The sequence below is a fragment of the Magnolia sinica genome, chromosome 4 (genome assembly GCF_029962835.1).
Source record: "Magnolia sinica isolate HGM2019 chromosome 4, MsV1, whole genome shotgun sequence".
Lineage (NCBI taxonomy): Eukaryota > Viridiplantae > Streptophyta > Magnoliopsida > Magnoliales > Magnoliaceae > Magnolia > Magnolia sinica.
The window spans coordinates 19752576-19777262 of NC_080576.1; the positions used below are offsets into that span (position 1 = coordinate 19752576).

At 40.9% G+C, this 24687-nt stretch overlaps 2 protein-coding genes across 4 annotated transcripts in view; both read right to left on the minus strand.

Annotated features, from left to right (window-relative positions):
- The window catches only part of LOC131242688 (aspartic proteinase Asp1-like), a 35415-nt gene extending 32741 nt beyond the window's left edge, over nt 1–2674 (minus strand). For both annotated transcript variants that reach the window (XR_009169689.1, XM_058241497.1), the window contains exons 1-4: nt 2248–2674; nt 841–958; nt 504–733; nt 65–298 (exon numbers count right to left, since the gene is read on the minus strand). Coding sequence is in view for 1 of the 2 variants with exons in the window: in XM_058241497.1 (XP_058097480.1) it covers nt 65–298; nt 504–733; nt 841–958; nt 2248–2438 (773 nt within the window). In the remaining variant the exon portion in view is untranslated. The remainder of the gene's footprint in view (nt 1–64; nt 299–503; nt 734–840; nt 959–2247) is intronic.
- A 17032-nt stretch (nt 2675–19706) lies between these two features.
- LOC131242690 (aspartic proteinase Asp1-like) lies at nt 19707–24389 on the minus strand. 2 transcript variants are annotated; one of them, XM_058241500.1, is made up of 8 exons: nt 24043–24389; nt 22607–22724; nt 22270–22499; nt 21830–22063; nt 21609–21744; nt 21093–21270; nt 20835–20907; nt 20006–20134 (listed from the first exon to the last, which is right to left on the minus strand). In XM_058241500.1, exons 1-7 carry the CDS (start codon nt 24231–24233, stop codon nt 20867–20869), a joined length of 1128 nt encoding a protein of 375 aa, XP_058097483.1. In that variant the 5' UTR covers nt 24234–24389; the 3' UTR covers nt 20006–20134; nt 20835–20866. The 2 variants fall into 2 exon arrangements, with proteins under 2 accessions (XP_058097484.1, XP_058097483.1); XM_058241501.1 differs by lacking the exon at nt 21093–21270 and having other exon boundaries at nt 19707–20134; nt 24043–24378.
- Nucleotides 24390–24687: the final 298 nt, after the last annotated feature.

Here is a 24687-nt window from a genome sequence, read left to right on the forward strand (position 1 = left end):
CCATTAAAGGAAGAGGGATTTTGAGTAAGAAACAAAAGTACCAGTGGAGGACGATGAGGCTTACTGAAATCGATTGCGAGACATTGGTGTCCAAGTCACCCCTGAAGAAGGTATGATGCTGTCTCCGAAGAATAAATATCCTCCACCTTGTCCGCTGATACAGTGGCCAATCACATTTCTTACAAGATTGAGTCCTCGCAGCTGAGATAAAATACTAGATTTGCCATTTCCAAGGCCAAGAACTCCATCAGTCATACGAGTGGAGATTGAACTGGAGCCTCCTTGGTTGTATCCACATCTGTAGATGAGAACCAGAAAAAGACATCTTATATAAGAGAAAGGAGATAGAACAGCAGTGGCAGCACATAACTCAAAAGACTGTTTGGACATCCGCGCATTCATGAATTGGGCAATCCATGAATCAACTCATCAATGGGGCAGATGGAACATTTGAGAATTGCATGGAGTACAAAAAATACTGAAAGTGGTTAATTGTTCGTTACCCAAAAGTTAGACTGGGTTGAGCGAGAGAGCCGGAGGACATGCGGAGTGAGAAAGTGTCCCGCACAAGGACACCATCAGAGAAGCCACCGTCAGCATACGTGATCTGGTAGTCACATTGATCATGAGGCTCCTCGCATGTATAAGGGATGAGGGAGGGGACGGCTGGACAGAGGGGGTCCTTACAGAAGACAAGCTTGTTCCTCGCAGGTTTGTAAGGTGGGTGGGGACCCTGCCAAACCAGAAAATATAACAGAGATAAGAGATAGGGATAGGAAGAATTTAGGACTAGAGAAATAGCAACATCTAAACAGGCAATGAAGATTGTGTTTGTTTTACATCGTAGCAGCTGACACAAGGGGCATCGCATTGGACCCATGTAAGGTCACTGCCTGTGTCGATGTCGAGGAAGTACTTCTTGGGCGGATTTCCAATGCTGACGCTAATGTAGTATAACCTGCATAGTATTGTCATATTAGGGGCTGTTTGTTTTTCTAATTACATATGTAAATACAGGTAAATACGCAATCATTACTCAACTTCACAAAAAGAAAGAAATCATGGCAAGATAGAAATGTGTCGGACTATAAAAATTAGGTAAGGGTTCAACCCAGTTTTTATCAATTTCTGATAGATGGAAGAGCTCTGAAATTGAATTGCAATTTAAGTTCTAATAAAGTGGAAATAGCTGAATTTGTAATTTCCTTCTATAGCATTCATGTTGAGGATCTGCTCTCCAAATTGAAATCTTGTTAATTTCAGGTTGGAATTGAAAGAAATGTAACTGTAATTTAACTGTAATTTGAGGGATACTTCCTCACTATGGATACTAGGAAATGTTGTTAATTGAAAACTGAAACTACACAGACAATGGTATTGGCATCTTTTCCACCAACATTCCACGTCTGTGGGACTAAGTACCATGAAAATGGAATGGGAATGCCCCCCCACCCAGAAGATAATCCTCCTTGAAAATCAGGCTGATTTACCCATTAGGTGGGCCACACTTGAATCTTAATCCAGACTGTAGACTGTATGTTGATTTCATAGGTGGGGCTTACTGTGATGTTTATGAGAAATCCACCCCGTCCATCTGTTTTGTTAGATCATGTTATGACATTGGCCAAAAATTGAGGTAGATCCAAAAATCAAGTGGGCGGCACGACAGGAAACAGTGATGATTGAACTCCAACGTTGAAACATTCATGGGGCCACAGAAGTTTTGAATGAGGCTAATATTTTTGCGTTTTCAGTTCATCCCAGCAGGAATGACTTTATTAACGGTATGGATGGCATAAAAACATCACCGTCGACCCATGGAGGTTTCAACGGTTGGCATTTCCCTACCCACTTTTTCCTGTCGTTCGGCCCACTTGAGTTTCGGATCTGCCTCAATTTTTGGGCCCTCGGCGTAAAATGATCTGGGAAAATGGATGGACGGGGTGGATTTCTCACCAACATCACAATCGGCCTCCTCCCCAAACCCGCAATTTCGACCCGAATTTTTGAAGTGAAAGAAACCCACAAAAAATCAAGACCCGATAACTCCACTGATCACATTTTCGGACCAACCCAAACGCCGATAGAATCAGTTCGGCATCCGTTTCACCACACTAAAATCACAAAATCAGATTTAGAAAGACATCCAAACACACCCCTTCACTTCCAATTGAAAAGAACAAAATCACTTCTACTATGCAAGAAAGAGTGATTTTACTTGGATTATGAGAGAGAGAGAGAGAGTACCCGGCGGGGTATACATTCCCGAAGATAGGGAAGACGGAGGAACCTGGACTGTTGGATGATGAAGATGATGATACTGATAGAGACTCCCTTCTCTTGGGTTGCTGCGTGTTTGATGCAGCCGAGCAGGTTTGGAATGTCAGCAGCAGCATCAACAACAGAAACACAAAAGCCTCTTTCTCCTTTCTGCCCATTTCTCTTTCCCTTTTTTTACAGAAATATCCGAAGCAGAGATCACTTGTTTTTACTCTCACGGACACGAGTCCTGGAAATTCGCTTTGTACGTGGGATTGCAGGTACTCTACTCAGCTCTTCTTCATTTATAGCGAGTGACGCGACGATGATGTGGGCCCCACATCAGTTTCCGTCTTGTTTCCATGACTTAGACATTGCGGATTTTCTTCGAAAGTCCTTCCCACGAAGTTCCTTCGACGGGAAGCCAGGCTAGGTAGGATTGCGGATTGGCTGGTGATATGGTTGGTGTGGGTACGTGTCGCGCGAAGAAGAGCGTTGCTGCTCCTCGAACTCCGAGTTTTACGAACGGTTCAAAGGAGATCAAAGTTACATGGCCCCCAAAATGATGTATTTATTAAATCCATACCGTTGATTCATTTTGTGAGATGATTTTAGATCATTTTATAAAAAATTATTCATATCCAAACCTTGAGTGGACCACACCAGAAATAGCAGTGGAACAATGATTCTCACCGTTAAAACATTCTCAGCGCTCATCATAGCGTTTATTTTCCATCCAATCTGTTCATAAGGTCACAAAGACCTAGATGAAAAGGAAAAACCAAGATCATATCGATCCAAAACTTCTATGACCCCAAAAGGGTTTCCATGGTAAATGTTTAATACCCCTGTGCTTTTTTTTGTTTTAATGTGGTCCACTTGATCGTCGGATCTATCTTAATTTTCAGTCGAAGCCTTAGTAAGAGCTCGCCAAGTGAAATGACGGTTGTGATATAACACATACCTCATTATGGGACCCACATAACTTGGTGACGTCAACACACCAGCCACATTGGTGGTGTGTGGTACGCCAGCCAATCCGCTTCCAGATAGGTGGGACTGGCTATTGAACTGACGTTACCAAGTTCTGTCGACCCAACATGATGTATGTTTTGCATCTACACCGTACATCTATTTGGAGAGATCATATTAAGGCATGAGCAAGAATGAGTAGATCTAAAGCTCAAGTGGACCCACCACGGAAAACGGTGGGGAGAGTGACGCCCGCCGTTAAAAACTTACAAAGGCCACAAAAGTTTCCGATCAAGCTGATATTTGTATTTTCCCCTCTTTCATGTGTGCGTTAACACATGAACAGGTTAGATCTCAAATAAATAAAGATAGACCTTTGTAAGATTTCAAGGGTGAGCGTTACTCTCCTCACTGTTTTCTGTGGTGGGTCCACTTTATCTTTGGATCTGAATCATTCGTTTGATCTTTTGATCTCTCCAAATGAACGAACGGTGTGAATATAACACATACATCATGGTAGCCCACACATACGTCATGGTGGCCCCTACAGAACTTGGTGAAGTCAATTCGGCAGTAAGTCTGGCTACTCAACCTAATCCACATCGATTTATGAGAAATCGACTCAGCTTTTTCATTCTTAGAAAATCATATGAGGATATGTATAAAATCTAAAACTCAAGTGAGATACGGGTAAGGAAATAGCTACAGTTGAACTTTCTCTGTTTCTACGGGGATGGGTATATGTCATCCATGCGGTACATAAGGTCCCAATGGGATGAACCGAAAACATAAAAATAATACCTTGATTCAAAACTACCGTGGACTTATAAATGTTTCAACATGGATACCACTTGCGTTTTGGATATGCCTCAATTTTAACATCATGTCCTAAAATGATCTAGAAAAGCGATGTGCTGGATCTACTTCTTGTAAACATCATATTAGGACCCACCTAGGTTCCCAGAGGAACTAGTGGGAAAGCATAAGCAATTAATCCATTTCCTCCTTAAGTTGGCAATAGGTTTGTTATCTGTCATATGCGGTGTGCATGCATGCTAGAATTGATATAGCGGCTCAATTCAAACCGATCAATTTTAATCCCATGTGTTGAAATAAGCTAATATGCACAATAGGAACATATATGACAAGAATATGAGAAGATTGATCGCCTACTTAACCACTTTTAGAATTTTCTAATGATCAGGTTATCATCGAAGGGTGAGTTTTTTCTTTCGAAAGTAGGTTGCGTTTTGTTTTTCACAAGAAACTATTTTTTTAGTATATTAGTGCAATCAGATAAAAGAAAAAACTTAAAATTAATCATTAGAAGTGATTGTAAGAATGTATCTCTTAAAAGAATGGTTTAATATTGAATAAGGATTAAGTCCAATGTATGAGCGTTGAAATAAGCTAATATGCACAATAGGAACATATATGACAAGAATATGAGAAGATTGATCGCCTACTTAACCACTTTTAGAATTTTCTAATGATCATGTTATCATCGAAGGGTGAGTTTTTTCTTTCGAAAGTAGGTTGCGTTTTGTTTTTCACAAGAAACTATTTTTTTAGTATATTAGTGCAATCAGATAAAAGAAAAAACTTAGAATTAATCATTAGAAGTGATTGTAAGAATGTATCTCTTAAAAGAATGGTTTAATATTGAATAAGGATTAAGTCCAATGTATGAGCGTTGAAATAAGCTAATATGCACAATAGGAACATATATGACAAGAATATGAGAAGATTGATCGCCTACTTAACCACTTTTAGAATTTTCTAATGATCAGGTTATCATCGAAGGGTGAGTTTTTTCTTTCGAAAGTAGGTTGCGTTTTGTTTTTCACAAGAAACTATTTTTTTAGTATATTAGTGCAATCAGATAAAAGAAAAAACTTAGAATTAATCATTGGAAGTAATTGTAAGAATGTATCTCTTAAAAGAATGGTTTAATATTGAATAAGGATTAAGTCCAATGTATGAGCGTAGACCTGTATTACAACTAAGAACTATCACTAAGAATTACTACTAGTGGATTACCGCTACTTTTATGATAAACCAAGATAAAAGATAGATTTGTTTTGATTTGACGGTATGTTGTTGATTGGGTTCCTTGCTCTATTGATTTCCTTTATTACCTATAGATTTCTCATGTTACTCTTCTTTAAATGTTTTTGTCATTCAATTCATCAGTTATGGTAATTGAAGAGTCTTCTCTCTAGATAATTTTTTTGTTACATTTCTTCTTTTTTATTGTTCATCTCCTCTCAGTCAAGCTCTATGTAACGACCTAAATTTTGAGAGCCAAGTAGATACTCGACTCCCAATATTCTGGGCATCACTTATGTTTTGCAGAAGTGAGTTTTATGCTTCATTTACTTGACATGTGAGCATTTGATGAATTAAAATGGATCATGCAACGTACACTAAAAGGAATGTAACTTTAATTCAAAATACGACTATCAATAAGACATGTATAGGCTTAGTGAATGAGACCGCGTCCCAGCAAAACTCCTCCTTTGATTCCACGGTCGCCTCCTCTAGCGCATTGGACTCCAAGGTACTTGCATATAAGATAGAGTCTGTTTGGTGTTTTAAAACACCGTCCCAAAGTGGGAGTGAGTGATCAACTCAATGGTTCCATTAACATCAAGTTATACAAGTTATCAATTCCGCAAGTACAATTAACGATAAAACAACTTAAACGTTCAGTTCCTAGATACTCTTATTAATGCACATGCATGCTATTATGAGATTATGCGTGTCTTCTCAATCTAACACTCCTTCATAGTGACTCTGACTCCTCATTCGTAAATTGTTAACACTCCATCATCACGCGACCACAACGCTCGAGTTGCCATACATATACTAATGCAATTCGATAAGTGATCATGTTAGCCGAGTATTTAGTTAAGTCCATTCGTCCAGCAAAATTGGGGAAGCTGAGACGCATCCACTTAATCAATGGCCTTAACCTGATCGCTAGGTCCAGGGTGGTCGTGGCGGCCCCATGTTTGTGATCCTTGATCCGTTTGAGTTCGTCATTCCCAGTTGAACACATATGATAGGCAATGTTTGTTAATAAAGTTTGCTCGCGGTCACTACGGAGATGCTCGTCACCACAGCGTAAACCAACAGTGCGGATACGGTTTTCCATACTACCATGCCCGGCTCTCGAGACTTGGGGATCGTATTGCTAACAGTTATAAGTGGGTCTTTTAAGGGTGTGGGGTGCCCCAGATTCAAGCAAATGTGATCATACATGGTAAACACATATAGTTGGTCGGCTAGTAGATTAGTTTAGCTGACTTAAGTGAATTACGACGCAACCGGCGTTGGGTGCGAGAATCCCGTGTAGTCCGACTACTGTCACTTGTTCACATTCGGCCTGGATCAGTCCGCCTGACCTAGGTTAGCCGACCTAATGGAGCTACCCTCGCGAGTTTTACAATTAGCTGGCCAAACCAATTATCCAATTAGCTGCAATAAAACAGTATGCCTCATACATTACTTATTTCAAGAGCATGAAAGAGTTCGTATCAGTAAATCAGGATGTCCTATTTAATTCAGGCATTCTATCGAACATATGAGTGCACTACTCAATTTGTCACAAATTGCAACGTTAAAACAAGTAAGTGCATGTGTCAGGGGATAATGTAGAGCATGGGCAAAATTTTTAGTAAATCCAGCCTACTCTAGCATTAAATTCATGGAGGACAATCAATATAAGGGGTGCTCACTGATTAGTATGCAATCACATTTTCACTGCACAATCATTATTTGCGACATAGGTTTAATAATTGACAACCTAAAGGTAATGGTCCGCACCTATAAGTGGTTTGTCAAATTTCTAACACTGCTCCTAGGATTTGGGTCCATAGATCGACGCATTAGTGCCCTGCACCGATGAGAATAGTTTGCAGGGGCGTATGCAAATGGCCTCTAAGGCCCAAATCACGAGATGGGTTCGGTAATTACCTCTTTCTTATTGTCAAGTCGTTTCCTATAGCGTGACGCGGTTGTAGGTTATGTTGCAACCCGTGGTGGTAGGAAAAATCTCTCAATTCATCTCCCTCACATGCCCCTTCTCACCTTCTCTTCTCTCTCCCTCTCCCCGCTACAATAAAATTCGCATGGGTGTGAGGGAGTGAAAATTCGGGCTATTTATAGCCCCAGATAGGCGTGCAAATGACCCTGGAGTCTCTTTCTTATGAAACTTGTCCCTAGGAGGCTCTCTTTGGCCTATAAGGCCCCCTTTGGGGGCCAGCTGGCCTATCTGTACCAAGGGGCAGGTGCCTCACCATGGGATCTATGGTTAGTCATGGTTGGGCAGAGATCGAATGTTTCGATTAACTGCGGGGACTATTCACGATAGACAGTCGTCGATGATCAATCGAGGATGCGGCTATACCTATACGGATGCAATCGGGGAAATATCTTTAACTCGTCATTTTAGTCGAAAAATATTGGATTCAAGTGTCTTGGTTGAAAAATGTTAAATTCTGCCATCTTGATCGAATTTAGCTGTTCGAATTTGACTATTTTAGTTGAAATTGATTACCTAGACCGAAAAACATTAAACTCAGCTATAGCAATGGAGAATGTTGGCTAATCCATTCCAAATAATACTCATGGTAGAATGAAGTGATAGTATCATCGAGAATTTATATGTATTTCCAATCCTCACTTTTTACTGTAGTGCAGCCCACTTGAGTTCTGGATCTCCCTCGTTTCCGGGAGCCATGTCATCGGTAGATTTCTCACAAGCGTTATCATGGCCCCTAACTAGCTTCTTGTTGCTGGAGGTTCCTTAATTAGAGTGGTTTTCGTAAGCAATCCATATCCAGAAAAAGTAGACGCGGCGTCATCCAATGAGAGCTGGACCATCCATCACGGGAGCGCGGAGGTTCTCGTCTGGCCTCTATCGCTATTTACGATTCTAACGTGTGTTGCCACGCACTGGAGCCCACATGCTGAGTAGTCCAGTAATCGGAACTGTCCGTCTTATGACCTCTATGCTACATAGACCACCGAACGGGTGATTGCGATCATTAGTGTCAAAAGAATAAATTCGATGGTTGGTTGGACGTTCTAACCTGGCTTGTTTTAACCGTAAGCAAGGCCTTCCAAAAGAGAGTGACCCCTCTGTATTTTGCAAGCTTTTTCATTGGCGCCTTTGTTTTCCATCCACTGAAGGTTCTAAAATTGAGAGGATAGAATTGTTTTATCTTAGAGAAATTTCATCCATGGTACATCCATGATGAATCTGAATAGACCAACGGTCTCGATTAGAAAATCATAGGGCCCAGTTATATAAACTTAAAATCGGAGCATACTGAGTTAATCCCCAGTCGAAGACCATGAAAATACACGTGGCGGCTACCGACAAGTAAAGAAAATCTTGTTATTATGAATTTACATTCCCAATTTCACTCCCAATCAGACAGGACTCGGATTCGGTAGTGACTCGGATTCGATCGGCACTGGCTGCAAACCTGTTACCAGTTACCACTTACCAGGGTGAGACCCTGACCGTATGTGGGGCCCACCTTGATGTATTTGTTGTATATCAATGCCATCCATCTGTCTTTCCATCTTATTTTAGAATGTGATCCCAAAAATTAAGATCCAAATCTCAAGTGTACCATAGCACTAGAAACAGTGATGAATGATCATTAAAAACTTTTTGTGGGATACAAATGTTTTGGATCAAGCTGATATTTGTATTTTCCCTTCATTCAGTTCTTCTTGACATTATCAAGAGATTAGATGGCAAATAAACATTGCTCGAGTGGTCACCCCGGAGCCCAACTTGGGTAAGACCTCAGAACTAGTAATGTGGGTGAGATCCCGATGGCAGTGACTACCTTAGTGTGTTCATCATATATTCAGGCTGTTCATCTATAGATGCAAATTTCAAGTGAACCACAGCACCAGAAAGAAACAGTAGTCATTGAAGACTCACCATTAAAAACTTCACCGTGTCTACCATAATGTTTATTAAACATTCAAACTATAGATAAGTTTGCACAAATCTAGATCAAATGAAAAAACAAATATCAACTCCTGTAAAACTTAATTATTTTATAAAAAGTTTTTAATGATCAATAATTATTGTTTCTTATAATGTGGTCTACTTGAAATTTGAATCTAGTTCAGTTTTAAAACGACGGGCTAAAATAAACTAAAAAAATAAATGAATAGCATGAATATACAATGAATAGATCGATGTGGGCTTCTATAGTGAGGATCTCACCCCCATCCCTTGTTCTAGGTGCAACTCAACTTTATCCATACATTCCATCAAATTTCCCAACTCATAATGAGTGATCTAAATCGCATGAGAATCACACCATAGAAATATTGGTGATTGAATACTCACCATTAAAAAATTTCTAGAGCCCACTGTAATATTTATTTGCAGTCTGACTTGCAACCCTAAATGAAAGGAAAACATAAATATCAGCTTAATACCAGACTTTAGTGAGCCCCCGTGCATTTTTAATGGTGGCCGTTCACTAACCTTTGTTTCCCATGGTGTGGCCCACCTTAGATTTGGATGTACCTCATTTTTAACACACGTCCTAAAATAAGCTGGAAAAATGTATGGATAAAGCGGATAAAACATATATATCATGGTAGGGCCACAAGGCTTTTTAAGCACCGTCCTCCGTGTTCCAAGGGTCTCACTACCAATCCAGATCTCGTGCACATGTTTTAAATTTGGCATGTGTGCGTGCATATGGATGAGTAAGGCTGCACGTCGTGCATATGAAGTTTTAGTAGACCTCTTCGACCCATCTATCAAAAGTCAATCCCAATGAACAATTTGAACCATCTGATCGGTGGCCTAAAATTGGAAGCGGATTTGCTGGTGTACTACACACCAGCAATATAGCTGGTGTGGGTAGGCGTCGTGCGAAGACGAGCGCTGATTATCCTCGAGCTCCGAGTTGTACTAACGGTATAAAGGAGATCAAAGTTAAATAGGCTCCAAAATGATGTATTTATTATATCCACACCGTTCATTTTTTGAGATCATTTTATAGCATGAGCAAAAACATTAAGCATATACAAAGCTCAAATGGACCACACCAGAAATAGCAGCGGGGATGATGATTTTCACCATTAAAACGTTTGTAGGCCCAACATGACGTTTATTTTCCATCCAATCTGTTCATAAGGTCAAAATGATTTAGATGAAGAGTAAAAATAAATATCATATTGGTCCAAAACTTCCATGACCCCAAAAGGGTTTCAATGGTAGACGTTCAATCCCTTGCTACTTTTTCCAGTGTGGTCCACTTAATATTTAGATATGTCTTATTTTTTGGTTCAAGCCTTAAGATGATATCTAAAAGTGAATGGACAGTTTGGACATAACAGATACCTCATCATGGAACCCACAGAACTTGCTGACGTCAATACACCAGCTATGTGTGGTACACCATCCAAACCGCTTCCCTAAAATTGGGCTTTGTTAGATTTTGAAAGTTATGGTCCAATTTCGGAGGAGAAGCTCTTCCACTTAAATTGTTTGGATCGTCCGACGAGCATGATTTTTTATCTACAAACCATTTGCTTCCGGACTCGTCTGATGAACGGTGAGGATGTTACACACATGTTCCGAGTACAGCTTGCGGGTATAGGACCCGAGACTCGGGTTCCTCCACTGGGAGCTGATTATAGGGTAGTTAGTAAACTCTGTGGGCCCACCGGGACATATCTGTCTTATCCACGCCATCTATACGTTACAAGTTCATTTTCGGGCATGAGCTCAAAATTGAAGGATATCAAAAGCTCAGGTGGGCCACACCACAGCAAACGGTGGGTATTCAATACCCACTGTTGAAAACTTCGTAGGGCTGCATAAGCTATTGATCAAGCTGATATTTGTGTTTGCCTTTCATCCATGTCGATGTGACCTTATTAACGGATTCGATGACAAAAAACATGCCCTAAAGATTTCAACGGTGGGTGTCAGGCGAGGGCTGGTGGGTCCCACATTCTGACGTGGGAGAGATGGATGGAGAGCTTGGGGACTAAGTATGGTACTTTGACTTGCTACAGGGATTGGGGACCTTTTCTTAATGGGTGCTTATGCATTCACGGCGCGGATTAGCTGCGGCCTATGATCTAGACCGTCGGTGAGACCTAGACTGTGGGGCCCAATAAACAGGTTGGATGGCAAATAAACATCGTGAGCCCTAGGAAGTTTTTAACGGTGGACGTTTAATTACCACCGTTTCTTTCCTATGTTGTGGTCCACTTGAGATTTGGATCTTCTTGGGTTCATGCTCTAAAATAATGATCCAAAATGGATGGACGGCATAGATGAAACACATACATCACTGCTGGGCCCACAGAGCATCGTCCAGTAGTGACATCCCTACTGTCAGTGTCACTACGCAAATCCCCATCCCTTGTATTCATCCTTGATCCCCAAGGAAAGCCGTACATCCATTTCTCTCCACTCACAAGGTGGGGCCCATCAGCCCTCTCCACGCATCTTCCGTTGGCTGCTTTTCAGATTCTGTCAAAGGAAGACTTGTCAGTTAGTGTAGGAGTCCTTAGTTCCGCGTCGAATATCTAGAAGCTGTACACGCGGACATTTGTAGAAGATCCTGACCGTTCATCGGACGGGTCCTGAAGCAGATGGTTTGCTGATAAAAACAGATCACGCTCTCAGATCATAAGATATAAAAGCCCATGTGTGAAGAAAGCTCTTATCCTGCGTACATATGGTCAGTGTTACAAACAAGCGTGGAAAAGAGTCCCTTTTCCCTCCGTCACCTTAAGCGGATCGTGTCCTGCCCCTGCAGTCTAGGAAGCGGACTGGCTAGTGTACCTTACACCAGCTATATAGCTGGTGTATTGACGTCAGCAAGTTCCATGGGTCTGATACGAAGTATGTGTTATATCCAAACCCTCCATCCATTTGGTGATCCAGTCTTAAGGCTTGAGACGAAAAATATGACAGATCTAACTATCAAGTGGACCACACTGCGAAAAGGAGTGGGGGATTGAACATCTACCATTGAAACCCTTTTTAGGGTTACCAAAGTTTTGGATCAATATGAAATTTGTTTTTCCTCTTTATTTCGGTTTTTATGACTTTATGAACAAATCGGTTGGAAAATAAATGTTTTGGTGGGCCTTACAAATTGTTTAACAGTGAAAATCATTATCTCCACTGCTATTTGTGGTGTGGTTCAAATAATTTTTGGATATGATTTATTTATTACATAATGCTCTGAAATGATCTTTAAAAATAATTGAACAATGTAGGTATAAGAAATACATCACTATGAGGCCATGTAACTTTGATTTCTTTTGAAACATTCATACAACCTGGAACCCGAGGAGCATTAGCGTTCTTCTTTCACTAGACGTACCTCCAGCAGCTATGTTACTGGTGTGTGGTAGACGATCCAATCCGCTTATGCAGTCTCTAGCCCGGAACGTACTATATACGTGGGGGAAGCGGATTGGCTGGTGTACCATACACCAGCCATATAACTGCTATATTTTTGTCAGTAAGTTTTGGGGATCTCATAATGAGGTATGTATTATATCCAAACTGTCCAATCATTTGGTGAACTTATCTTAAGGCTTGAGACGAAAAATAAGACAAATCTAAAAATCAAGTGGACCACACTGTAAAAAGTAGTAGGGGATTGAATGTCTACCATTGAAACCTTTTTAAATAGAAGTTTTAGATCAATATGAAATTTGTTTTTCCTCTTAATCCGGGTCTTTGTGACCTTATGAACAAATTGGATAGAAATAAATGTTATGGTGGGCCTACAAATGTTTTAACGGTGAAGATCATTATCCCGCTACTATTTGTGGTGTGGTTCATTTGATCTTTGGATATGATTCATTTTTATGGATAATGCTCTAAAATGATCTCGAAAAATGAATGAGCAGTGTGGATATAATAAATACATCACTATAGGGCCCATGTAACTTTAATCTCCTTTAAACCGTTTGTACAACTCGGAGCTTAGGAGTGTTAGTGTTCATCTTAGCACGACAAGCGCCTACACCAGCTTTACAGCTGATGTGTGGTACACCAGCCAATCGGCTTCGGTCTATTGGAATTGGTGTGCCACACAGGGCTGGTGTGTTGACATCACCAAGTTCTATGGGTCTCATCACGAGTAGTGTTATATTAAACCATCCTTTTATTTGGCAAGCTCATCTTACACCTTAAATCAAAAAATAAGACAAATCCAAATATCAAGTGGACCACGCTGCAAAAAGCTGTGCGAGATTGAACATTTACAATTGAAACCCTTTCGACGGTAACAGAAGTGTTGGTTCATGCTGAGATTTGCTTTCCTCTTAGTCCAAGTCTGTGTAACCTTGTAAATGGATGGGAAATAAACATTATGGTGGATCCTATGTGTGTTTTAACAGTGAGAATCAATGTTTTAATGTAAGAATCATTGTCACCACTGTTATTTCTGGGTTGGTCTGCTCAAGCTTTAGATATTAATCATTTTTGATGATATTAATCATTTTTGATAACATGCTCTAAAGTAATCTGGATGAAAGGTCTAAACATGATAAATACATCATTTTACAATCCATGTAACTTTGATCCATCTGAGCTGTTCGCACAACTGGAAGCTCAATGAGTTACAGCGGGAAGCGGATTAGCTGGTGTACCATACATCAGCTATATAACTCATGTATCGATGTCAACTGTAGGTCCCATCAAAAGGTATATGTTTTATCCAAATTGTTCATCCATTTGGCAAGCTAGTCTTAAGGCTTGAGCCTAAAAATAAGACAGATCTAAGGATCAAGTAAACCACACTGCAAAAATGCAGTAGGGGATTGAACTTCTACCATTGAAACCCTTTTGGGGTCATAGAAGTTTTGGATCAATATGAAATTTGTTTTTCCTCTTCATCCAGGTCATTGTGACCTTATTAACAGATTAGATGGAAAGTAAACGTTATGGTGGGCCCTATAAAATTTTTAACGGTTAAAATCATTATCTCCGCTGCTATTTGTAGTGTGGTCCATTTGATCTTTGAATATGATTTATTTTTTGGATAGTAATCTAAAATAATCTCGAAAAAATGGATGAACGGTGTGGATATAATAAATACATCAATGTGGGGCCATGTAACTTTGATCTCCATTGAACCGTTCGTACAACTCGGAGCTCGAGGAGAGTCGGCACTCGTCTCCGCAGCAGCACGACATGTATTTACACCCGTGTGTGTTTAAAGCATAAGCCCAAAAAAATAAAACAAATCCAAAGCTCGAGTAGGCCATATCAAATATGACTCTTGCATTTAATTCAGCAGAATTTTCTATTTTGGTGCGGTTAACTAGAGCATTGGTTAGTTATTTTCGAGCTTATACCTTAAAAATGATTTCAAAAAATGGATGGACAATATAGATAGATAAATACATCAAAGTAAGCCTCACACAGATCTGCCAGCAATGTAAAATGCATTTAGCTTCCAACAGATTTTCCGTACACCCATTTCCCATTTTGAGAATTTAAATACATAATCATCGATTACAAATCCTTTAATATATTAAAAACTGAAATACAAAGCAAAACCCGCAGTTCTACAAAACTACACACGTAAGTAGATAATAGGGGTGTACACGAACCGAGTTAGCTCAGTTAGCTCGCGGACTTAACTTGAAAAAGCTCGATTCAACTCGGTTCTAAGCTAAGTTCGAGCCAAGTCGAGCTGATTTTTTAAGCTCGAAAAAATTTCAAATGGAGTTCGAGCTTGCCTGAGCTCGACGTGACTCAGATCGAACCCCAACTTGAATCGAACTTAGATCGAACTAGTTTAATGACTCGTTCACTTTGATATTGATGTTGCTCACCAAGTGTTTGATGAAACGACTCAATGAAGTGTTGGCTAATGGTAAGGAAGGTATGTATATGAAACAAATACTATTTTTTCTTGATTTTGATGTTGCCTACAAGGTGTTTGATAAAATACTTGTAAAACGGTTGTTGCTGTTTTACATACAGTGAGAAATTGAAAGTGCACAGCATGTGTTTGTGAAAATGTTGCAGAGGCTCGATTTTGTCTCGAACTCGGCTTGAACTGGCCCAATCTGTTGACTGAACTGAGTCGAGTTAGTCAGTCAAGCTCGAAGTCGAAGCCGAGCCGAGTTCGAGCTGGGGTCAGCTAGTGGCCGAGCCGAGAGTAGCTCGACTCGGTGTACACCCCTAGTTGATAGGAGCTTCGATCATATCAAGTGTCATTGATGTCTGTTGATAGGATTAAATCCATCTTTGATCATATCAATTTAAACTTAGAAATTTTCTAATAAGCAAAGGCCAAAATTCATAATTTTTCCAATGGAATCAAGATCAACAAACCCGGTGGTTACAGGAAGATTTAAGACATCAAACAACACTGATGAATGACCCATATTCCCATAGATGTGCCTTGCCAGCATGTTTGAGATGAATATGTTTGGGGGTGGAGCTATGGCATGACATCAAATATTATAAGTTTACTGGCCCAACACACGATTTACGACATCATGTGTGCCATGTACAGGACTTGGACCCCACCACGAAGATGATCAGTTGCTAAAAGATCAGGCAGGTACGCTCATCAGATGGCCCTCACCCTATACAAAGAACAATGGACAGTTCAAAAAGAAATTCCCCATGCCAAACACATGGCGTGCATGTGTGCCCCGCTTGGTAAATGAACTGCCTGGAAATTTGTGCTAGTGAGGCCCACGCCATGCTAAGTTCAGATGTCCCACACACTTTCTAAGTTGGACCTTGTGCATAATGTAAAGGTGCGCGTTGGGAGACTAACATAACAAGTAGGAGTGGCAAGGGTGTATCTGTTTATCCATGCCGTCCATCCCTTTTCTGACATCATTTTGGGATCCAACGCTCAAGCAGACCGTGCCAAGCTTACTATTTGGTGTGGTCCACTTAAGCATTGGATCTACCTCATTTTTGGGCTCATAGAAAAGGGATGGACGGTGTGGATAAATAAATACATCACAGTAAGCCCCCATAGATCTACCATTTGTGTTAGAGATGGGTAGGGTAGGACATAGTTTGCATCCGTGGCAATGGTCGCCACTTGGATTCGGTAGTGTCCCATTGGTGCTAGAAATGCTGTGGGCCCTACCATCATGTATGTGTTTTATCCACGCCATTCATCCATTTTCCTAGCATATTTTATATAATGAGCCCAAAAACGAGGCAGATCCAGCGTTAAAAACTTCCCAAGGGCTACAAAAGTTTACAAAAGTTTACATCAAGCTGATATTTAATTGCGTTTTCCCTCCCGTTATGTAGGTTGTACATCGAGTTGAGTGAGTTGAGGTGGGCTAAGGTTGGCTTGACTCGTCCATGCTCTCTTCGAGCTCGCCCTCGAGCTTACCATTGGAGCTTGGCTTCACTCCCCCGTGCTCCCCTTGAGCTCGAGCTCAAGCTCGAGTTAGGGCCCACCCTCGACCTTACCATTCGAGCTCTCAACCCCAACCTAATCTCAACCTTATTCAACATGATCCCCAAACCTTTCAATTTGCAAACTATATCTTTAAAAACCCAAATCTCAATTTTGGGATTTAAGGTTTTTCTATTTTCTGTGAGAGTCCAAAGAGCTCCAAGGATTTTGAATAGATATCCACCGAGGAAGATGGTGATCCACTCCCTGCGTCGTTGCATTGTTACTAATGATACACTGTTCTATCTGATCTTTTTCAACAGGCGATGCAATCAGCATCTAAACTTACACTGCTCACCATGGATTACAAAGGGCCTCAAAATGCGATATCATCGTGTGATTCTGACCTTTTGTCTTGTGGGCCCCTAGGCTCAGATAAGATACTCTTATAAGAAATCGGACCATCGCAACATTCTTTAACTTTCTCGGTGATGGCTACAAACGGGACAGCATATGCAAAAGAACGATCGAATATAAGCAAAGGTAGTGCTTTTCATGCCTTTTTTCCTGACCAACGCTTTTCAGTTCTGTTTTTCAAATCTCAAGTTCTTCTTCTTTCCATGGGAGGTTTGTCAAGCCAGCGCACTTGTGGAGCCCTTCCCATTGTGAGGCAAGTGCACATGCCCATGTGGCAGACGTGGAGGAGATCTGAGCTTTCAGTGAGGTGGCCCACACGGTTCAGATCTCCTGGCCTAAAATCAGGTGGCTAAAGTGTACAAAACAAAAGGATGTTTTCCCCCCTTTTTAGCTCATTCGTTGAATACCAATAGAAAGGGCCGTCCAAAGTGGGGCCCTAAACACCAACAATTGAGATCTGAACCATGGGCTCCACTCATGCAAATTGTCTGATCGGATTGACTTTCGATACATGGATCGAAGAGGTACGGGCGCGTCGTGTAGCCTTACTCATCCATATGCATGCACACATGCTAAATATGGAACATGTGCACAAGATCTGAGCCTTCAACTGGGGCGGACGCGGATTGCGTCCTACCCCCACACGTCTCTAACCACGAACGGTCAGTTATGTGGGCGAGCCCACCGTGATGTATCTGTTTATTGGCGCCGTCCATCTCTTCTATTAGATTATTTTAAGGAATGTGCACAAAATTAATGCAACCCAAGCATATTATTTGGTGTGGTCCACTTGAGCGTTGGATCTGGCTCAATTTTTTGCACTTACCTTGAAATGATACGAGAAAATGGATGAACGGCGTGGATAAACAGATATCACGACGGGTCCAGCCATCATTATTCCCACTGTTTCCTGCAGTGGGTCCCCTTGAGCTTTGGATATGCTTCAGATGAAAAAGTGGATGGACGGCGTGGATAAGCCACATACATTCACGGTATGCCCAACAGAGTTTACTCAGTACACAATACACTTCTATTTCTCGTTACCCAAATACAATATCCTCAATCTCTTTCACTACAAAAGGGTCTTTCATTTTTCTTTTTTTCTCTCGGTGAATATTTTATCAAATCCACGTATAATAAGAAGAAGAAGAAAAAATAAATAAAATCAAAGACAGGGAAAATATATATCTAACTCCAGATACAATATCAGTACCAACGAGGCTGGTTGTGAATATCAAATACTCGGGATGCATCATAAGTTAGTAATGAAATCTAGGCTGATCCAATTTTCCCTCAGCAATGTTTTTCAGTTCCTCTGTTTTTTCAATCTCAGGTTTTTGTTCTTTCTTTAAAGGTTTGTTAAGCCCACGTGCTTGTGGAGCAGTTCCCACTGTCAGGCAAGTGCAGATGCCCATGTGGCACACAATCAAGGGATCTGAGCTTTCCATCAGGTGGCCCACACTGGTCTGATCTCCTGGCCTGAAATCAGGTGGCTACTAGTATACAAAACAGAAGGATGTTTTCCCCCTCTTTTTTTGCTTATTTGTTGCCCACTTATTTTTCCTTCAGGCATCACGCAGTTTTAGCATGCCTGATCCACTTAAGAGATTGAGCGTGTATCACAGTCTAAGCGTATCCCTGCAAATTTGAGACTGATCAGTGGGGCCCACCAGTATGCCCTTAGGAAAATCTAGTGTTGTAATAGATGTCTTAAATCAAGTTTGTTATTGGGTCTGTCGATGCAATCGTCAATCTATTGAACAGTCCTTGATCCCATCGATGTTTTTTGGATTTTCTTCAGTTGGTCGCTGGACTAACTGGGCTCTATTTCGATGCCAATGATGAGTGTGGCATCAAGAATTTCTGAAAAATCATGTTTTGTCTCCAGACAATTGAAGTGCTAGTTCGATGCCATCGATAAATTCTGCACAGATTTTTCACAAAATTGCGAAATTGCGGAATTTGTTTCTGATTTCATTTGTGATTCTTTCCAAAGCCACACACACACACACACATAGTATTCTAAAGGTTTCTAAATTTTCCTAGGGTTTCAAAGGGTGTTGCAAGTGTGAGATTCGAGATTGTTCGAATCAGGTAGGCTCTTTCTCTTTGTAATTTCTGCTGTCATAACGATCATCTGTCACTTTGTACTGTGGTTTTTTCACAAAAGGGTTTTTCCATGTTAAATCACTGCGTACTTCTCCCTTTTGCTTGGTGCTTTTGAATTGCTATCCTTGATTCATCTGTGTGCTTCCGCAGTTTCCCCAACATCTAAACCGTTGACCAATTAGGCCCACCTTATAGAACTCTTATACTCCACTCATGCAAACCTTTTATATATTTAAAAAAAATAGTGTCCAAATAAACTTTCAACCTAAATATTATACAATCACGTCTTTTTTATTTTTTTTGAAAATGTATTCTTAACATCCAGTTGATTCACTATAAAGAAGGAGCTATAATACTCCTAATAATTTACAAAAGTTCACTTGCTTGATGCATTTGATTCTTTCTCATTCACAAAGATGGCAACTGATGTCATTAATACTACTACTTGTATCGCATATTTCAGCATGCCTATGGTGATGTGAGACGGAGACCAAATCCATCACCATCTCTACCCATGTTAGACAGCACTAGCTAGAAACAGACCCAACATTTATTACATTTCATAACAACATCTTAAATATACATTGCCTAATGCACTTATGAATGTATACATATGAATTTGCAAAAATACGTAAGAGGAATGGATCTCCTATCTTTATTGTTCTGCTACATCCGTATCGGTTTGTTCGGGAGGGTAACTTGCAGGATGCTCAACTGTCAAGATTCCCATGCCTGCAACATAAGGCAGAGAAAAACCATCGTTGAAGCCATCATCGCCGCGATCGTCAGTGGTGTCGGATAAACATAAGAGAGAGGCTAAGAATCTCCTCTAGGCATGTCAACTTAAGAGGAAGGAAATCAGAAGAGAGCGGTTCCAGACGTGGGGAGCCTATTGCAATTTTCACGAACCCATCCAATCTTCTGCTTCTCGTTGTCGTAGATTACCATGAGATCTTGGAGCGAGATGTCTGTGTGATTGCCATGAAGGGGAAAAACAATCAATTCAAAGGCAAGTAGAATTAGAGAGTCATTAACTTGTACTCCATTGGAAGATTTTTTATTTTATTTTATTTTATTTTTTGGGTTCAACCAGCAATAGTATGAGCTTTTAATAACCAAAGCCAGTGATCTGTGGGCCCCATCATGGGATGGACCATTACTTAATATCTCCAATATAAAATAATCATAGCCAACAGAATGGACAACTGCAAACAAACATCCACACTTAATAGGTGCCCACTTGGGGTATCTCCCACACAACAGGTCCATCAGATGGACAGTTCAGATCACTAAAGCTGGCCCCACATGTACAGTTTATTAGGCAGATGAGAGAATGCTCAGTGCTAAGCATAGTTCAAAAACTCAAAATCTCGACTTGACTCCATGTTCAGCCAGGTTGGGTTGACTCAGAGACTTAGGTGAGTCTTTATTTGACTCGACTTGATGTCTAAAAATCAACTTAATAATGTTTATAAATATTTTACATTTGTTGTATATGGATAAAATCATCTCGAGTCACATCGAGTTGAGATTGAGTCACACTGACTTGTGAGTTCCATGGTGACTCAACCTGAAATCTCGTCGAGTCAAGTCAGCTCAGCCGAGTTTCAAGTCAAATCACCAAATTTTAGAACTATGGTGCTTTGCTTCTTTTGTTAAAGTTCTTACCTCCAATGATGTTGAGATCTTGCAGTCCGCCTTCACTGCCATTCAGAATCCCCAAGCAAACATTGCCACGCCCCTGAAGAAAACAAAACATCAACAACAACAGCTTATTAGAAGTCAGTTGAGCAAGATGCAGCATCAGTCATTCATTTTCTGTTTTTTATTTATTTTTATTTTTTTTTAAATTCTTATTATTATTAATTTTTTTTCTTCCATGATGTTCGAAGGTTGAGTAAGTGCTTTCTGAGATGATCAGATAACCTTCAAGAGGTATTTCCAGCGTAGCTTTCTTGCCATTTGCAAAGATCAGAATCAAGGGCTTGAAGTATTCCCTGACTTCAAGTATAGATTTGAACCTTCTCGAACCTTTCCAGCACAAAGAAAGTATTTCGTCTTCGGACACTTCTTTCAGTGGTTTTCCAGATAAACTTTTCTTCAACTTCAAACAGAAGCATTGAGTCAGTTCTCATCTAGATGGAGTAGTTCATAAAGATGATAAAACTTACAAGCTGCATTTGGATTCACTATTGAATCAAATTGCAATGATTAGTTTGATGAAGAGGAAATTACTAAAATGAATGAGGAAGCAGCCCTCAAGTTGCAGTTGCATTACTTTCAAGCCCCAACTTGAGAGTATGTAATTGTGATTTGGAACCTAAGCCGCCATCGGTATGAATGCTAAGAAAGGTACCATTTCCACTCATTGAACTAGCTGTTGCAACTGGATTCAGTAATGCATCCAAACAAGGATCAACATCCATCCTTGTTTTCACTCACCGTGGAAACGAACGCTTGGTAAGGCTGCGAAGCAAAGTAAGTGTAAGTGCTTCCACTGTCAAAAACAACCAGAAGATCTTTCACACCAATAGGCTGCTTTCCAAAGATGATATTCATCGGACCAGGAGAGTATTTACTGCAAGAAAGAACACGGGACCCATTAAAGGAAGAGGGATTTTGAGTAAGAAACAAACGTACCAGTGGAGGACGACGAGGCTTACTGAAATCGGTTGCGAGACATTGGTGTCCAAGTCACCCCTGAAGAAGGTATGATGCTGTCTCCGAAGAATAAATATCCTCCACCTTGTCCGCTGATACAGTGGCCAGTCACATTTCTTACAAGATTGAGTCCTCGCAGCTGAGATAAAATACTAGATTTGCCATTTCCAAGGCCAAGAACTCCATCAGTCATAAGAGTGGAGGTTGAACTGGAGCCTCCTTGGTTGTATCCACATCTGTAGATGAGAACCAGAAAAAGACATCTTATATAAGAGAGAGGAGATAGAACAGCAGCGGCAACACATAACTCAAAAGACTGTTTGGACATCCGCGCATTCACAAATTGGGCAATCCATGAATCAACTCATCAATGGGGCAGATGGAACATTTGAGAATTGCATGAGAGTACAAAAAATACTGAAAGTAGTTAATTGTTCGTTACCCAAAAGTTAGACTGGGTTGAGCAAGAGAGCCAGAGGACATGCGGAGTGAGAAAGTGTCCCGCACAAGGACACCATCAGAGAAGCTACCGTCAGCATACGTGATCTGGTAGTCACATTGATCATGAGGCTCCTCACATGTGTAAGGGATGAGGGAGGGGCTGGCCGCACAGAGGGGGTCCTTACAGAAGACAAGCTTGTTCCTCGCAGGTTTGTAAGGTGGGTGGGGACCCTGCCAAACCAGAAAATATAACAGAGATAAGAGATAGGGATAGGAAGCATTTAGGACTAGAGAAATAGCGACATCTAAGCAGGCAATGAAGATTGTGTTTGTTTTACATTGTAGCAGCTGACACAAGGGGCATCGCATTGCACCCATGTAAGGTCGCTGCCTGTGTCGATGTCGAGGAAGTACTTCTTGGGCGGATTTCCAATGCTGACACTAACGTAGTATAACCTGCATAGTATTGTGATATTAGGGGCTGTTTGTTTTTCTAATTACATATGTAAATACAGGTAAATACACAATCATTACTCAACTTCACAAAAAGAAAGAAATCATGTCAGACTATAAAAATTAGGTAAGGGTTCAACCCAGTTTTTATCAATTTCTGATAGACACAAAGGCATGTATGCTCGCCTTGGAAGAGCTCTGAAATTGAATTGCAATTTTAAGTTCTAATAAAGAGAAAATAGCTGAATTTATAATTTCCTTCTATAGCATTCATGTTGAGTATCTGCTCTCCAATTTGAAATCTTGTTAATTTCAGGTTGGAATTGAAAGAAATGTAACTGTAATTTGAGGGATACTTCCTCACCATGGATACTAGGAAATGCTGTTAATTGAGAACTGAAACCACACAGACAATGGTATTGGCATCTTTTCCACCAACATGCCACGTCTGTGGGACTGAGTACCATGAAAATGGAATGGGAATGCCCCCCCACCCAGCAGATAACCCTCCTTGAAAATCAGGCTGATTTACCCATTAGGTGGGCCACACTTGAATCTTAATCCAAACTGTTGATAGTCCGTTGATTTCATAGGTGGGGCCCTATGAGATGTTTGTGAGAAATCCACCCCGTCATCCATTTTGTAGATCATTTTAAAACATTGGCCAAAAATTGAGGTAGATCCAAAAAAACAAAAGTGGGCCGCACGACCGGAAACAGTGAGGATTGAACCCCACCGTAGAAACATTCATAGGGGCACGGAAATTTTGAATCAGGCTAATATTTTTGCGTTTTCAGCTCATCCCAGTAGGAATGACCTTATGAACGGTATGGAGAGTATAGTCACATCACCGTGGACCCCATGGAGGTTTCAACGGTAGGCATTTCCCTACCCACTTTTTCCTGTTGTTTGGCCCACTTGAGTTTCAGATCTGCATCAATTTTGGGGCCCTTGCCGTAAAACGATCTGGGAAAATGGATGGACGGGGTGGATTTCTCACCAACATCACAATGGGCCGCACCTAGCTTACTGTCGCAGGCAATCCGCTACTGCCAAAACCCGCAATTTCGACCCGAATTTTTGAAGTGAAAGAAACCCACAAAAAATCAAGACCCGATAACTCCTCTGATCACATTTTCGGACCAACCCAAACGCCGATAGAATCAGTTCGGCATCCGTTTCACCACGCTAAAATCACAAAATCAGATTTAGAAAGATATCCAAACACACCCCTTCACTTCCAATTGAAAAGAACAAAATCACTTCTACTATGCACGAAAGAGTGATTTTACTTGGATTATGAGAGAGAAAGAGAGAGTACCCGTCGGGGTATACATTCCCGAAGATGGGGAAGACGGAGGAACCTGGACCGTTGGATGATGAAGATGATGATACTGATAGAGACTCCCTTCTCTTGGGTTGCTGCGTGTTTGATGCAGCCAAGCAGGTTTGGAATGTCCGCAGCAGCATCAACAACAGAAACAGAAAAGCCTCTTTCTCAATTCTGCCCATTTCTCTTTCCCTTTTTTACAGAAATATCCGAAGCAGAGATCACCTGTTTTCCTCTCTCGGACACGAGTCCTGGAAATTCGCTTTCTACGTGGGATTGCAGGTACTCTATAGTCAGCTCTTCTTCATTTATAGCGAGTGACGCGACGATGATGTGGGCCCCACATCAGTTTCCGTCTCGTTTCCTTGACTTAGACATTCCGGATTTTCTTCGAAAGTCCTTCTCAGGAAGTTCCTTCGACGGGAAGCTACGTGGGATTGCGGATTGGCTGGTGTGGGTACGTGTCGTGCGAAGACGAGCGTTGCTGCTCCTCGAACTCTGAGTTTTACGAGCGGTTCAAAGGAGATCAAAGTTACATAGCACACGGAATGATGTATTTATTATATCAATACCGTTCATTCATTTTTGGAGATCATTCTAGATAATTATACCAAAAATGATTCATATCCAAAGCTT

Coding starts and splice junctions, on each gene's coding strand:
- LOC131242690 (XM_058241500.1), bottom strand. CDS start 24,233: ATGGGCAGAATTGAGAAAGAGGCTTTTCTGTTTCTGTTGTTGATGCTG. Junction 22,064..22,269: donor CAACCCAGTCTAACTTTTGG/GTAACGAACAAT, acceptor TCTCATCTACAG/ATGTGGATACAACCAAGGAG. Junction 21,271..21,608: donor ACCAAGCGTTCGTTTCCACG/GTGAGTGAAAAC, acceptor TTCTGTTTGAAG/TTGAAGAAAAGTTTATCTGG.